At 39.8% G+C, this 15,700-nt stretch overlaps 2 protein-coding genes across 4 annotated transcripts in view; both read right to left on the bottom strand.

Moving 5' to 3' along the window:
* Window positions 1-53: 53 nt before the first annotated feature.
* On the bottom strand, window positions 54-7,287 carry si:ch211-199g17.2 (uncharacterized). Its single transcript, XM_054605364.1, has 12 exons — window positions 7,144-7,287; window positions 5,711-5,757; window positions 5,246-5,323; window positions 5,017-5,159; window positions 4,804-4,926; window positions 4,653-4,710; window positions 4,222-4,515; window positions 3,329-3,465; window positions 3,086-3,202; window positions 2,912-2,969; window positions 2,415-2,480; window positions 54-2,289 (listed from the first exon to the last, which is right to left on the bottom strand). Exons 2-12 carry the CDS (start codon window positions 5,733-5,735, stop codon window positions 1,286-1,288), a joined length of 2,103 nt encoding a protein of 700 aa, XP_054461339.1. The 5' UTR covers window positions 5,736-5,757; window positions 7,144-7,287; the 3' UTR covers window positions 54-1,285.
* Window positions 7,288-13,061: 5,774 nt separating this feature from the next.
* LOC129097110 (uncharacterized) overlaps window positions 13,062-15,700 on the bottom strand; it is a 28,828-nt gene continuing 26,189 nt past the window's right edge. The window contains exons 45-47 of one of the 3 annotated variants that reach the window (XM_054605841.1): window positions 14,925-14,982; window positions 14,762-14,842; window positions 13,062-14,624 (exon numbers count right to left, since the gene is read on the bottom strand). In XM_054605841.1, coding sequence (XP_054461816.1) covers window positions 13,114-14,624; window positions 14,762-14,842; window positions 14,925-14,982 — 1,650 coding nt within the window. In that variant the 3' untranslated portion in view covers window positions 13,062-13,113. Of the gene's footprint in view, window positions 14,648-14,761; window positions 14,843-14,924; window positions 14,983-15,700 lie in introns of all 3 variants that reach the window. The other 2 variants (XM_054605842.1, XM_054605843.1) reach the window with 2 other exon arrangements.

Genomic DNA, 15,700 nt, shown 5'->3' with positions numbered 1-15,700 from the left:
GGGTACTTGGCTTAAAAAGTATTTCACAGGGGGTACATCACTGAAAAAAGGTTGAGAACCACTGGTATATATAATATGAATGGGCGTAGTTAAAAGGTTGTGGTTGTTTCACGTATTTCTTTGATAACAGGCTGCTGGTATAATATCAGAGCATATTCATTATCAGGGTTACCCAGTGAGTTAATTGAACGCTTGAAAAAATTTAACAGAAAAGCGTTAGGTTTATTTTATTTGATTGAGATTTTTTGTGGTTCCATCTCATTTCTAAGGAGGAAATTACATTGCCTACATTTTCCTCATAGGACATGTACACCGAGGATCAAATCCATCCTCCAGTTAACTGTTCCCACCCTTCATAACTTTTTATTTTTAATCTTAAACATGTTTTGCAGCACAGAACTGGACAATTGTATTGTCGTAGCAGTAGCTGCTGCTAACTTAAACATACAGTATATTAATATGTTACATAATCTTACAATGTCAACTGAAGCAAAACCAGGGCATCCAAAAGAATTTGAGAAAAACACATTCAAGCACAAACCTTTAGTAGGCTAAAAAACATTTAATGAATTTTCAAGTATATTCTTCTTTGGATTTATTTAGACACAGCTTGTACATAATGTAGTCACATTGGCATAATGGTCCAAAAGAAATAGAAAATGTAGATATTAGTTTGTAGTTAAAAACATATTATTCAATTTAGTGGCAACTATGAATCAGAACCTCAGTCTGATCTGAAACCTTTAGAATTTCTCTGTTGTTGCTCTGATCCTATACAATATTAATTATTATTGAGAATTATTATTCTCAAAAAACAAAAACATAGGCTATCGTCATTAATATCCTTAAGTCTGACGGACAATATGTCAGACTCACAATCTAGGCTTATTTCAGTTTAGTTGTAAACATTCAAATCCGGTTTTAGTTCCACATCTGTTTCACTTCTTTTAAACGTTGTCATATAAATAATGTTGAGAAAGAAAGGGGCCAAAGCTGCATACTGATCTCAGAGGCTATAAAGGTAGTATCACTACATGTAAAACATCTGTCCTTTAGGAGGTTCCCATTTCTGACAGAGCCCATTTATTGTAGAGGAACGTAAAAGCATGCCACGGCACAATTATAAACCAAACCAGAGCGTCTGAGTGTGATTTCATAACATGGGCACCCCTGTCCCTTCAGCAGTCGTCTCAGTGGGATGACCCAACATAAGCACAAGTAAACTTGGGATATGCAAACAAAAACAGATTTTCTCAATCTGAGCTTCCAGAAATCATTCAAATCATCACCAATGGTTAACTCCCATGTATGTTGGGTATCGTCTCTGTTCAGTCTGAAGCAACGGTACTGTAGGCTCTGATGCAATGCTTCCTCTGTGAGCAAGGGGAACTCCTAAGCAAGGATGAATGTTGATCCAAGCAGCTTCTGAATGAGCAGCCAATCCACCAGACCAACCATGCTGTCCAGCACTGCCTGTCTGAAGACCTGAAGGACCTTGTGCCATGGACTGATTTTGGGCTTGTTGGTAGTAATACTGTTGCCTAACATCGGAGTTCATCTCGTGTCCTTTGCTTAAATCTCTTGTGCCAATATTTCTCGGTGAAGTTGAATTGTTCCACTGCGCAGTGCTGCTCGTCTCTCGTCCGTAGTAAGAGTTATAAGATGACAAGTCCTGAGTGTAGGAGACAGCAGGTGACTTCCATTCATGTTGTGTCTGTGGGCCTTCATTTGGATACTCGTAGTAAAACCTCTGACTTGATCGTTCTTGATAACCGTGTTGTCCGGTATAATTATTTTCTCTATACACCTTCTGGTATTTTGTTACAGTTAAGTCTTCTGACTGGTTAAAGTATTCATTGTCATTGAAATAAGCGTCCACCTCCTTATACGGAGTGACTGTGACTTTTCTTTCTGGTTCCATGTGTTGACCAGCGTCTGCATCTCCACCATAGAGGTCATGCTTAAGTTGTGAGGTGTGTTCAGCGTGGTTACTTTCAAATGGTCCGGTGTCATAGTCCAACTCACAGCCCTCTGACTGGGACTCTGGCAAGGGAGTGAGATCTAAGCCGAATGATGGGGGGTATGCAGATGACTCAGGGAGGCTGTTCATGCTGAACGAGATCCTCTCCAGAAGCATTGCACCTTGGGTGATGGGCAGGCTTACATTGAACACAGTAGTAGTCCCTTTCTTCATTTTCCTCTTAGCAGTCATAGTTTTTGGCCGTTGTGACGGCAACGCAGCACATTTTCCCAGCATGACTTCATTTGAAGTCTTGATCACACTCGGCCCTTAAAGAAAAAGTGTAAATTTCGACCCACAGAACTTGAAAAATAACAGGAAATTACAAAAATATTGAGACAAAACAGATTTTTCATCCCCTTTAAGTGAACTGCTGCTTCCAAAAGACACAAACCTTTGACAGCTATTTTCCGCTTTTGGATGTCAGTATGAGCCCTACCATTACACAGCATCTTTATACCTGTTAATGCAAGATAATAAGTTTAACTCAAAGTATAAATTACTTTCAAAACACACTCCTCCCTATACTATAACAGGTGGCTGTAAAAGTTTCTACTTTGCTCCATCGTGGTAAATAGAGGCTGTGGTTTTGGTTGGATTCGGTTGATTACTGCATGCATTTTTTTTTTTAACAGCCACCTTTTAAGCCTGGAGGGAGTTGAGTGTTTCACATTTGGAACTTTGTGGAGCATCACTTAAATGCACAGCATCAAGTATTACAACATCGTTACCTCAAGAAATGAATCTGTAATAGTGTTAGGGAGCAGAGAGTCAATTAAATGTTGTACTTACATCCCAAATCACTCATCAAGAGCAGAGAGTTGGAGCTAAAGAGGTGAATGGTTTATGGCCAAACAAGAAAACAGTGGATGAGAGTGCATTTGTACTCACACCAGTGGTAACTTTTGCCAGTCAGTAGTCTACACAGGGATTCTGGTGCGTTTATCACCTGGGAACGAGAGATGTTTAAACATTTTGATGGACAGATGAGATCAAATTAACTCATTTACACCATGTTAGCAAAACCGAGGCAGGAGGATCTGTACTTAAAAGTAAATGTGATACCTTCAGCTCTCCTCTGCCCTCCTCCTGCTCCACTTTCTTGGCCATTGAATGGAGAAGCGGATAGTGGTCATTATTATATGCCATCATTACCTCCACCTTCCCAGGATGAATTTCCATCTAAACACAGATGTTTTCAGGGAACTTAAAACTAAAACCTTGCATGTCCTCTACAGCCTTTGGATGTGTAATGGTAAAGTATTATTGCTCTTGATAATTTCATTAGCGGATTCAAAACAAACTGACCAAGTAGTTCAGGAGATGGGAAGACGTGGTTAGGTGATCAATGATGTCCTTTTTGTTGGATCGGATGCGGCAGCAGTGACATAAGAAACAGCATGTGTGGCCATCTTCACTTCTACATTCAACCACGCGGAAAAGACCTGTTGCAAACATGTATGAGCAGCTTCTCTTGAAGCAATACTTTGACATTTTTGGGATAATACACTGATTTGCGCTCTTGCAACGAGTTAGATATGATCAATACCACTCTCAGGACTGTAAAATACATATGTAGCCTCAGGCTGGTTGGCTTAGCACAGAGACGGGAAACCTACAGCTTGGCTCTTTCAACAAAAGTAACAAAATCCACCGACCAGCATCACTAAAGCTCATAACAAAACACGTTATATCTTATTTATTTGTTTGTTTAATCCATACAACTATATACGTGTAAATCCTAAAATTTGCCATTTTAGGGGGATAAAATATTCCGAATATCTCTGTGCCGTACGAGTCCTTGGCTGGGAACAGTTTCCAGGCAACCAATGGAGAACCTTGTACGTTTCTAGTCCAAGTCAAGAAATAAGATTTAATAAACTACATGTTTATCATACAGACATGAAGTTGGTATTGATCTTCTCATCAAGAATATTAATATTTCCCAAATTGTTGAACTACTCCTTAAAATGAACCAAAACCACAATTTATACGGTAACACTCATCAGTTGAATTCTCACCAGATGATCCACTGTGAATTACTGATATCTTCACAGTGGATCATCGTGCACTTATTTTTGGTTATCGTGCAAGTGTGAAATGTCATATCCTACAATCAATTATAAATGTGTACTTTTCATCATGTTGAACTAAGTTTCTGCATTTTATAGCACCCGTTGCTGTTCTTTATCTGTGCTCACCAATAAGAGGCTTGGTTCCTGTGTAGCCGTCAAGAAAGCTGTTGCCATTCTCCGATAGAACAGCGGGTTGAGGTGATGTGTTCTTTAACCGGCCTTCTGACTTGATAAAAGCTACAGTTTGGTTTGTCTCTGCTGAGGTCTTGAGGGAGTTCCTGGACAGTCTTTCTTGGTTCTGGGAAAGCAATACAATCCTCTGCGATTGGATGGAATAGTTCTCCAGTGAAGTGGTATCTGAACGTCTCTCAGGTTCATCCTGGCCCTGCCAATCTTTTAAGATTGTTATCAGAGTTACTGCTGTTGTGTTAAAAAAAAAGAAAGAGACTGAGCAACAATTTTACAAAAAAGACAGGAAATGAGAAAACTGAGGGTGGGATTGAAGGGGTGGAGAGGGATAGAGAACCACTGTTCTTAACAAGTGAATAGTCACTGACCTGCATTCTCACTGTGTGTTGCAATCTTCTGGTATACAGCATCTTCAACCTCTAACCACTTAATGTGAAGGTGTAAAGAGATATGAGTACTCAAACACAGATCTGTTTGGAATTACAAACCAAAACATACACAGTCAAAAGTCCAGCATACCTGGACTTCTCCAGGTCCCTCTTTTCCCTCAAGAACTTTGGCCATCTCCATCAGTGGCCAGGCCAGTTTAGACAGGTCAGACTTCTCCTTCCATTCAGACACTAAGTGGGGGTGCCAGGCTTTCTGTCAAGCAAAAACAACACCTGTAAATAAACTAAAATCTAAGGCAGCACAAAAACTTGCCATCATGACTTCTTTTACAGTACTACTTACAATGTAGTTGTATCTGTGGAGGCTTCCCATAATGTGGTTCCGCATGTCAGCTTTACTAAGTCGACACACACACACTTCACACAGGTATAACAATTCTCTGTTTTGTGTGCCCGTCTTCACGCATTCTATAATGCTGCCCAGGCCTGAATGTACATAAAATTACAAATTATTTCAATATACACATGACACATACAATATACAAACAAAATAGGGAGTTGTTACTACAGACCGATAATGGGTTGTAGTCTGTTCTTGTTGTTCAGATACACCCTCAGAGAATTGAACAGCTGGCTTTTGGTAGAAACTCCTACAAACAGAGAATGCATCAGACAACCTTAATAAAAGACTAGAAACCATCTTGAGATAACAACAGCCTCAACGCCAAAATCGGCATAAGGGGAGGAAGTGGGGGGCCAACGTCCTCTTCTCACTTCATACCCCCCAACTTCAGGCGCTGTGCATGTCCCACACCCATCTTCAAACTCAGCCCTAATGTTGATCTTAAATACACACCTGTTAGGTTTCGTGATAGCATCTTGCACAGACAGACAAACAGTTATGTATACACGTGGTAAAGTACTCAAAACCGCTTCTGCTGTGGTTCCCGCTACAGTAAATGTATCCCAGACCACATTACGGCTGGTAAAAAATGGAGTTAGCATGGTAGCCCACATGCAGATAGCAAAATACTTACCTTTTTGTGCTTCAACCGGCTGCATGCTGCAGATGTAGAATCACCACCTGCATACCGATGAAGTTGGAGTTTACAGTTAGTAAATAAAAATTTGAGTGCGCTTGTGTCCAGATGCCTATTTTTGTTTTCCCTCTAAAATGGAATGAAAAAGTGAAGCAAAATTTGAACGGGACAGGAAAATATAAAACTTCCTGAAACATACTTGAATAATAAAAAGGTAAGAGAAGAAAGAGTATGAGATGAATCAGGGTCAGCAATGAAAATAAATCCATCACAGACCCCTGGACGCCTCCATCATTACATTACATTACATTACAGTCATTTAGCAGACGCTTTTATCCAAAGCGACTTACAATCAGTAGTATATTACATATCATTCACCCATTCACACACTGATGACAGGCTACCATGCAAGGTGCCACCATCAGACTCTAACTAACATTCATACAACATCCAGTCCACACCGATGGCAAGCCTTCAGGAGCAACTTGGGGTTAAGTGTCTTGCCCAAGGACACGTCGACTGCCGAATTGTCGGTATTGAACCACCGATCATCTGAATGGAGAACTACCTTGCTCTCCACTACGCCACAGCCGCCCCTACCACATCAGTCCCCATGTAGAGCCCCTTCATTTAACTTCATACACTAATACTTATATCATGTAAAGTCTATTCCCTTTACTAAAGTTTACCATAAGTTTATCGTATTCCACAATTTTTGCAAAATAAAACTACAACTGTAAAAAAAAAATGGTCACATTACAAACTTTTCTTCTTAGTATGCAACACTTTTGACCTTTACATAGTGAGTTAACTAGCATTTACAAGTAACTAAAGTTACAATTGTTACAATCTGTTCCCAGGGTTATCAGTCACAATGAGAAAACATGTATTTCTCTACCTAAAGCCAGTGTTGTGTGCACATAGCCCTCTTTCAAACTTAACATAAACATGCTACATGTGCATTTGTATTTCCTGTTTCAATGTGTGTTGATGCAATAGCTGACAGGGAGTAAACTTGGACCAAAGCTGTTTCCCTAGCAACAGAATGGCAATGAAAATGCCTCATGAGCATTGGTTGACATATAAAGGACCACCAACCCTGTAAACTGTGTGTAATGGACTGACCACTAGATGGCGCTGCGACACCATCACACCACACAGACGGGAAGGTCATGCCAAAATGATTTTTAAAAAGTTTAAAGGTTAACATTTAAGAAGACATGAACTAAAAGCCAACAATAAACAGCTATCTGGCGACTTAACTAATTATTGTGGCTTAGCTTTACTGTTTCACTGTCACATAATTAACTCTCTACAAGAAATTCCCAGTCAGTAAGTTTAGCAAAAAAAACAAAAAACGACCAAAACTAACACGCTTGAGTTCAATTTGTCCCTGAAGCAATTGTAATTAATTTGTAGGCATAACTTACCCTTTGAACGCTAGTTACCGTCTCTTTGTTGCCAGGTCGAGGTGTGAACCGAAATCTGTACTCTGTGAAGTGACGTTCAAGGACAATGCGGATAAAAGAATCAGCTCATCCACTGTTTGACTTGTGTTTGTACCAGGAGGGAGCGAGCAGCGACGCAACGCCTCTACATTGTCCAATCAAAGCAACTGGTCTTGCTGTGAACTAGCGTGTGTGTGTGTGTGTGTGTGTGTGTGTGTGTGTGTGTGTGTGTGTGTGTGTGTGTGTGTGTGTGTGTGTGTGTGTGTGTGTGTGTGTGTGTTAGGGAGGATAACTTTGGTTTTAAACTATTGTAGTAAGGGTATTTCTGTACTGTGAGCAGTGGTGTACAGTAACGAAGTAGAAATACTTCGTTACTGTACTTAAGTCGTTTTTTTGGATATCTGTACTTTACTTTACTATTTATATTTCTGTTGACTTTCACTTTTACTTCACTACATTTTGCAAAGAAAACTGATACTTTGACTCCGATACATTTCCCCTGAGACCTTCGTTACTCGCTACAAAATCAAATCTATCTTTAGAAAAGAAATGAATCATGAGACCAACGTCAAGTCAATTTATTGTGTCTCCCAGGGGAGAAATTTGTTTGGATCTGGGCAATAGCTGCATCACATCAGTATGAAACAACATACAACATACAACATACAATCAGTTCATCACATGGGCAAGTGCAAAATTGTTGTACATAGTATTGGCAAATCACAGATACGAAAACGATCAGTAAAAACTATTGGACAGACAGGCTCAAAAACTGTAGTACATAGTATTGTGCAAACAAGCATTCATGTGCAAAAATAGCAATCTGTAAATTCCCACACTCCTGTGCAAATAGCAATCACACCATACACTCAGCATTCATCCTGACCAAAACTGCTCCTCCATTCATACATCCATACCTATGCAACAATAGCAATAGCAATCCAACCAGGCATACGATCAACATTAATTCTGGTCTCATTCATTCATTCTTGCATACTCATCTACCAGATCTTGTTCCCTGTGCATACAGTTATCCCTCCCCCCACTCCCCATATAGTCCTAGCTACCTATACATTACTCCATCTCATAACACGTCGGGGACTGTGGTGGAACACAGACTGCAAGCAAGCAGGTTTGTGAATCAGTGGTCCTAGCAGGCAAGTTAAATCACTGGTTAATCACGTTAATGCGCAATTGCAAACAAGTGCAAGAGACAGGTGTCTGATCTTCTAGTTTAGCTATACATGGTGTATGTTAGGCTGCTGTCTCTGTTTGTACCTCCTTGTCCTTGGTCATGGTGGCCACAGCACTTAAAAGAATAAACTTTATAATTCTCAAAATTCTGACCCTTTGCTTTTTTATTAACAGCATTTACTTGTACTTTTACTTTCAATACTTAAGTACATTTAATATCAGAAAATTACTTTTGATACTTAAGTACAGTACATATCAGATACTTTAAGACTTTTACTCAAGTAGTATTCTAATAGGTGACTTTCACTTTTACTGGAGTCATTTCCCAGTAAGGTATCTTTACTTTTACTCAAGTATGGCTTTTGGGTACTTTATACACCACTGACTGTGAGCACATATTATCCATTGAGTTGTGAAGCATATAGTTGTGATGGTAAAGGTCAGTGATGGAAGAAGTACTCCGAAGTTTAAGTAAAAGAACAAAAGTTATAAAATCAACTCATTATGCTGAATGGCCCATTTCAGATGTCAGCTGATAAAGGTGGGGCTTTCTTTTTAAACTCTAGTAGTAGCATGCAAATCCTTCTTCCCTGGAGATCAATGGAGTCTTATCATCATTTATACATTGATTATATTTTGTATTATTAGAATCTGCAGAGCAACTTGTAACTTAAATGTAGAGGTGTAGAAAGATTTCTCTAGCTGTCTCCTCTCAGGTGTTGCATGCCAGTCTTGAGGAATTGCAATTACCAGCAGGTAGTATGTGTGAATGAAAATAGTATTAGTCTTTTGTCTTTTTGATTCAATCTTTATATGCTCTTTTTGTATCCTGACTTAGTTCTGCTAAGTTGAGAGAAACTTTTTTACATTGATTAACAGATCTCTGTTAGTGAAACCTTTGTTGTATCATGAGAAGAGCATATAACAGGACTGTGAGAAATCACACCTTAGCTAATCAATCACCTTTTTGCTTTGTGAGACAGACTTATATTCAGCCTTAGACATTCCTTCCCTGAGGCCATGAAGTTGTTGCATGCTGTGTGATGTTGAGAGTCTGGGTTCTCGGGAGCTGCCCTGGCAGTGAACTCATGAACAACATACGACATGACAACCTTGTTTATAGTGATGTTTACACAGATGGAAGATTCTAGGTTTTCAGGAACGTATTTCAAAAAGTGTATGTTTTGCACATTGAGGGGATGCACAACACAGATATATAAAGTTCAGACGGAAGGCTGAGAGCCTCAGTCCATGCTGAATCTCTGTATGGGCTCCGTTCTGCGCAGAATGACTTCAGATGCATTGATTCAATAAAGAAATTGTTGAAACTGCATCAACGGACCTGGACATCTTCCTTTATCCTTTGATATCAAATTTTATACTACAACCTCAACACCACCTCTTTGTTATAAATGTTCATATTATTCATGTGTAAGGACGTGCACTCTCATTCTGAGGATTTGTGATTGTTTAGTATATCTGATTACTATACAAATAAATGAGGATTCATATAGTCTAACAGAACACTTGTGATTTACACTGCTTACTTCCTTTTCCTAGAATATTTTCCTCCCTCACATTGGTCCCTGGGTCCTGATAAAGGTAGTAGCTGCACCCTGGAATGTGTGGGTGTTTACACTATCAGATGGGTGATGGTCTGTGAAAGCAGTTCAGTCATAAATTGGAGCTTCAGGATTAAGTTCCTCACCATCTGGCACTAAAGAAACCCTTTGATCATCGTTTGTGAGACAATGGTGAGTATTAGAGACTCACACAGGAACATTCTTGGGGAAGATAGCTACGTTTTTGTTGTTCTTGGTGTTTCAGTGATTAAATCCACTTTACTTTACCTGATTAAGCTGTTTTATATATCTTGTTTTCACACCTGAAGTCAGACCAGAACAAGGCAAGGGGTGGTAGAAAATCACGATGACAGACAGACAACATGGCCAGTAATGCTTTAGCCCTGTTATGGATGTGTTAAAATGCGCTTGTAAGCGGTAGTTTTTGTTGTGAAACACAAGTACGTCTTTATAAATGTTTATGTTGGCTTTGTAATTTAAATAAATGACATACAACACTTAAAACATTCCTGTTCATGCAATGTCAAAAGTTGTCAGTTACATGAAGGACTTGTGTTTGCATGGTCTTCAGGAGGGATGATGGTCTCTCAATAGTGTTCCTTGACTCGTTGTGACTGAGTCTAGACCAGAACAGGGAAACACCACGTGTGAATCACAGCGTACGGCTACCCAATTCTGAAGATGGTGTCCTTGAGCACAGTATTTAACCCTCCCCAGACCAGCTAAGTTCAGCTATATCCAAATAAGGTTAGTTCAGCCTGGCATGTGTGAGGATTCTATTGGATATAAGATCTAAACAAGGAAATACATCTACCTTTGCTGTGCTAGCAACAACATAGCCTCTGTACAGTCTCTCTTATCCAGCGTCTCCAACCAGGTGCCAGCCTGTTGAGTCTAAACCGAACACAGAAGATTTCTAACTGACCTTGGCCTACCAGCTGCCAGAGCCAACTCAGCCTTATCAGAGGCAGAGTGAGGCAGGCGAAGAAAGACAAACAGTTGACCTGACCTGTGAAGCCCCGTCTTCAGTTACCTTAAACCTACATTAGGGAAGTTTAACATACAGTAAGGAAAATTCACAATACAATTTTAGTGCATTTATCTTATTGGCAAACAATGTTTTTTAATAAAGGCCTGATTCATAGCATTTAAATTGAGTCTTTCTTCTCCCTTTCAGGTAGAAGAATTTCCAACAGAGGTCTGGCCTTGATACCATTTTTTTGCATGACATTGAAGCTTCTGCAAATAACGCAGGGGGAGGAGGATAGTCAAAACTTGACCACCTGACCTTGAAACAAAACATGCCCCAGAAATGCTCTCCTCCCTTCCTCTACTCCCACCATCACTGATATTAAACATTCAGGAACTGTGTGCGTGTCTCCCAAAGACAGGGGGAAGCCAGGCTTTTTAGAAATTTCTTCAAAAAACAGATATTTTTGTTCATGAAAAGGAAAATTCACACATAACAGAATATAACCTAAAACCACAGGTGAACAGTGAATACACCAAATCTATTTATTATCTTAAAGTATCTTGACTATACTACATCCATAGGTCAGACCTTCCAATTCCCAATTAACATCTTGACTTGATTTGGAGGAAATTGTTAAAACCTTGAAAAACCATCCATATTCCAATATTATTATTTTTTTTTCAGTAGTTTTTCAGTATGGAAAAAATTATGAAAAACTTGGAATATTATAGAAAGAATAACTGTCTTTGACATGTATGAATGCAAATGTAGTAATAGATATTTTTTCACTAAGAAGGAACCATTTAGCAAATAAGTCCAATGAGATGGGTTCCCTTTCCAATAACGAATCAAATCTTCTATAAGTGCCTCTTAAATGGCAGCTACACAAGGATAATAACCCTAATAACTGCAGGGACACAGGTTATAGGTTTCGACATTTGTATCCTCATACACTGAATGCAACCACATGGTCGGGGCCTATCCTTCAGTAGGACATAAGTCCTTTACAATCAGATGCTTTCCTGTGGCGATTAAGATAAAGAACCATACAGGAATGAGAAGGTTGGTCTATTGCCAAGACATACATCTGGGAAGGCTTCATCTTCATAAATCACAAAAGGACTTACACAGCAACAGTTAAGAAAGAGTGTAAAACAACATTTAATCAAGCGTGTTTAGGGTCATTCAGTCAGCGTGGGAGAAAGTCTATAGGCGGCCAACCTTCTTAGAGTGTATTTGATTTTATTAAAAGAAGCAAACTGCAAAGACAATGTTTTTTCTGTCAAAATGTGTTTGATCTTATTTGACACCAACGCCCTCAGCCAAATGAGGAACTGTGAAGTTACCGGCATTCCGCTAGGTGGACTCGGAAATGTAGGTTTAGGTTTTTTTTTGTTTTTTTTTAAAACGTCTCTGGGGGAAACCGGAATGGTTAGAAATTATACAAATCTGTGAGGTTTCATGACCTTTACCTTAAACAGTCATGGAAAAATTCAGTACGGCAAACTTGGTACCCTGGTCTAGAACCCCATTCTGCTGAAATTTATGTAAAATGATATCGACAGTTTTCATCACCCCAATTCCCTTGGTGCATTTGTGCCCTGGTCTAATTTGAATAGTAGAGATGTTTTTTGGGCATTGTACTCGGTGCATGGCACAAACAATTCTTGGATGTTTATAAGTGACCCATTACATGCAATCCTTGTTCCTACAGTAATTTCTGTGTATGAAAAAACATTCACAAAACAAAACAAGTTATGTCAAAGAGAAAAAAATAATTAAAAAAAATATACAAATTTATTTCACATTTAATATAACTGGATTTTATTGGATTTTATAAAAAGAAAAAAAGAAAAAACATGAATATAAAACAAGTTCAAACATCACAGTAGGCCACTGAAAAATGTACATTAGAAATGGTAAAAAAACAGAAACAAGCTACACTAGCTTTTTTGAAGAGGTTAATAAGTCATCATTCATATGTAAAGCAAACAATAGTTTAAATAACCTGAACTTGTTGCAACTCCAAAAGAATATCTGTTTAACTTTATTTAAAATGACACACACACACGCACGCACACACAATTTGATGACTCCACATATCTAAACTTAATCATGTCTACTAGACAAACAGAGCAGTTTTTAACAGGTGTACTGCAGAAATAGCTTGGTCTTGTTATTTACATAGATAATCAGGTAGTTTCATGGAGGAGTGCTATTGATCATAGAGGGAGCTACAGTTAAAAACTCTTCGCCAGAAGCAAAATAGGAGTTTGCAGATGCCTGGGACATGACTTGAGTGTTGGCGGCAGGAGGATAGTAAATGACTTCTGTGTTTGCTGCAGGAGGATGGTAAATACCTGGCGGGTTGAGGGAAACATGAGGAACGTTCTGTGTTGTCATGTTGTTGCTGTTCTGCATTAGACCAATTCTGTAATCGTAATCGAAAAACTGCTGCTGCTGCTGCTGCTGCTGCTGCTGCTGCTGCTGCTGCTGCTGCTGCTGCTGCTGCTGCTGCTGCTGCATTCCCGGCCTCATCCAATCTGGGGTCAGTGGAGTTTCTGAACTGTGTCCGAATGATTGTAGACTTTGGCGGTTTTCTTCCTGCTCCAGGTGACTCTGTCTCAGGTAGTAGAGCCCCCCTGTAGGAAACCCTTCACATTGATATGAACTCCCAATGTGTACAGGAAGGTCGCCTGCTGTTGTGTAATTTCCAACAGCTTCAGAAGAAAAATAACCCGACTGTCCATTGGTGACATAAGTCATATGGTTGTACTGACCATATCCTCCTGAAGTGTCACTGGGGCTTATTTCTGCAACGGAGGAGAAACTGTGAGTGACCGAATTTCCCCTGTTCCCCTCAGTGAGGTCCTCTTCATTACTGCCACCTATCAACTGCTGGTTGGGCTGGTTTGCCCTGACAGTTACAATGGCGTTAATGGGCAACTGATGGGGCCCAGTGCTGTCCTTCTCCGTGTTATCTCGTGGCTGTGGTATGTGACCTGGGTTACTGTTGGTGACTACACGGTTAATCCGGCTAGGGTTGGACTGGCTTGTGTTTCCAAAGGTGGTCTGAGCATCTATACTTCTCTGATGTTGTGGGTCACTGGGGTCAGCAGTGCTGGCATAAGGTAACATGGTTCCGACTGCTTTGGCTTCAAGAGATGAGTTTAACTTCTCCTCCAATGCGCAAGCGGTGGTTGGAATTTGTGTCACTTTAACCATTTTCAAATTTAAATCCCTTCCGTTTTTGGTAATTTTAGATGTAGTTTGCACAGACTTTTGATCCAATCTACTTTTCATCCCACTTTCGGATGAACTGTAAGCGCAGGAGGTAGAAGTCTCACCATTACCTGGAGCGGACGTGCAAATGGACGTATTTAGTGCAGACTTCCTCTCTCTCACTAGAGCCATTAGGTGAGCAAACTTTGTCCTGTCCACTACAGGTATGTCTTGTTTGTCAGATCCAGGTCTTGTGTCTTTGTCCTGAGGAAACAGGGGGACGGACGTTGCAGCAGGGTTGACAGAGGTGTACTCAGTGACTGATTCTGGGGTTGCTTGGACGATAGGCTGCAGCTCATTGTATGTGGGTTTGTATTTGGCTGGCAAGGGATCCTTGAGGGTGGGGTTATTGGTGCAAGATCTGATCAATGTTTCAATAGATTCAACAGCTGCTCTTTTCCTGGTTGGAAGGCGTGGATCTCTGGAAGACACTGACATGGTTTGAGTCATGCAGCTGAAACCAAAACGCATGGCTCTTACACATAATATGCCTGTAATAGTCACTTAAGCTAAGCGGTGTATAAGAACAAGAAACAAATTACCCTGGAACTGGGCTAATGGGACTCACCCTTCTGTTGTGGAGTACAGGTGGGTTGACAGGAGACGCTCAGTTTATGCTCTTTCTTGATGTTTTTAACAATTTTTAAAGCTACAAAAAGCAAATTGCACAGTTGATACCAAATACTGTACACCTCCATGAACCACACACTGTAGACTTTGCTAAATGTTACCTTCACTGAACGGTGCAGTCCGAATACATTCATACAACTCCAGTTGCAGCAGAATAATCTTTGTGAGAGAAGACACAAACAGAGCAACAATTAGCAAAATGGATGTGTATTTCCAATATGTACAAGTTTTTTGCTTTGATTTATTATGATGTAGTAAACGGTTTTCATTATTCAATTCTGTCTGCCACCTGGTATGATCTACCTGAAAAATGGACATTTGATTTATGGCACAAAGGAAGTGAATCAACCATCGAGAAACCAAAACAGGAAGAGAATAGTGCTAGTCAATATAAGTTATTTTCGGTAACTATCCACAGGAGCGGAAAGATAGGACAGTGTAACACGCAAAGTAATTGTGTAAGACAAATAGCAGTGTGTCCTTTGCATTTCAGCTTCGTAAAAAAATATTAGCGACGTAAAAGCGCATTTGTTTGCATAACGCTTAGTGGTTGTGTCTGTCGCAGCATTTTAAAGACTGGCTGTGTGCAAGAGGAGAGGGAGAGACTTTATGCTGTTGGCAGAAGAGACGTAGACTGCGAAAACTCTGAGCAGCATTAGGAATTAATTACAAAATATGATATTTGACTATATTTCTTGTTTATTCCCTGATGGTCTAAATATGTTGCTAAATTTTTTGCTATTGGTATGTTCTAAAGAAAAAGGGAAGCTATTGGGTTGTCTGCGACAGCGGCAACAATATTACCATTTGGAAACGCTAAAGTAGGGAGGAGTGGATTGTGTTTTGCTACTTTAACTGTGAAATCTTAAACATATCA

This window comes from Anoplopoma fimbria, chromosome 10, assembly GCF_027596085.1.
Source record: "Anoplopoma fimbria isolate UVic2021 breed Golden Eagle Sablefish chromosome 10, Afim_UVic_2022, whole genome shotgun sequence".
NCBI classification, from domain to species: Eukaryota; Metazoa; Chordata; class Actinopteri; order Perciformes; family Anoplopomatidae; genus Anoplopoma; species Anoplopoma fimbria.
This window is presented reverse-complemented; position numbering and strand designations above follow the sequence as displayed.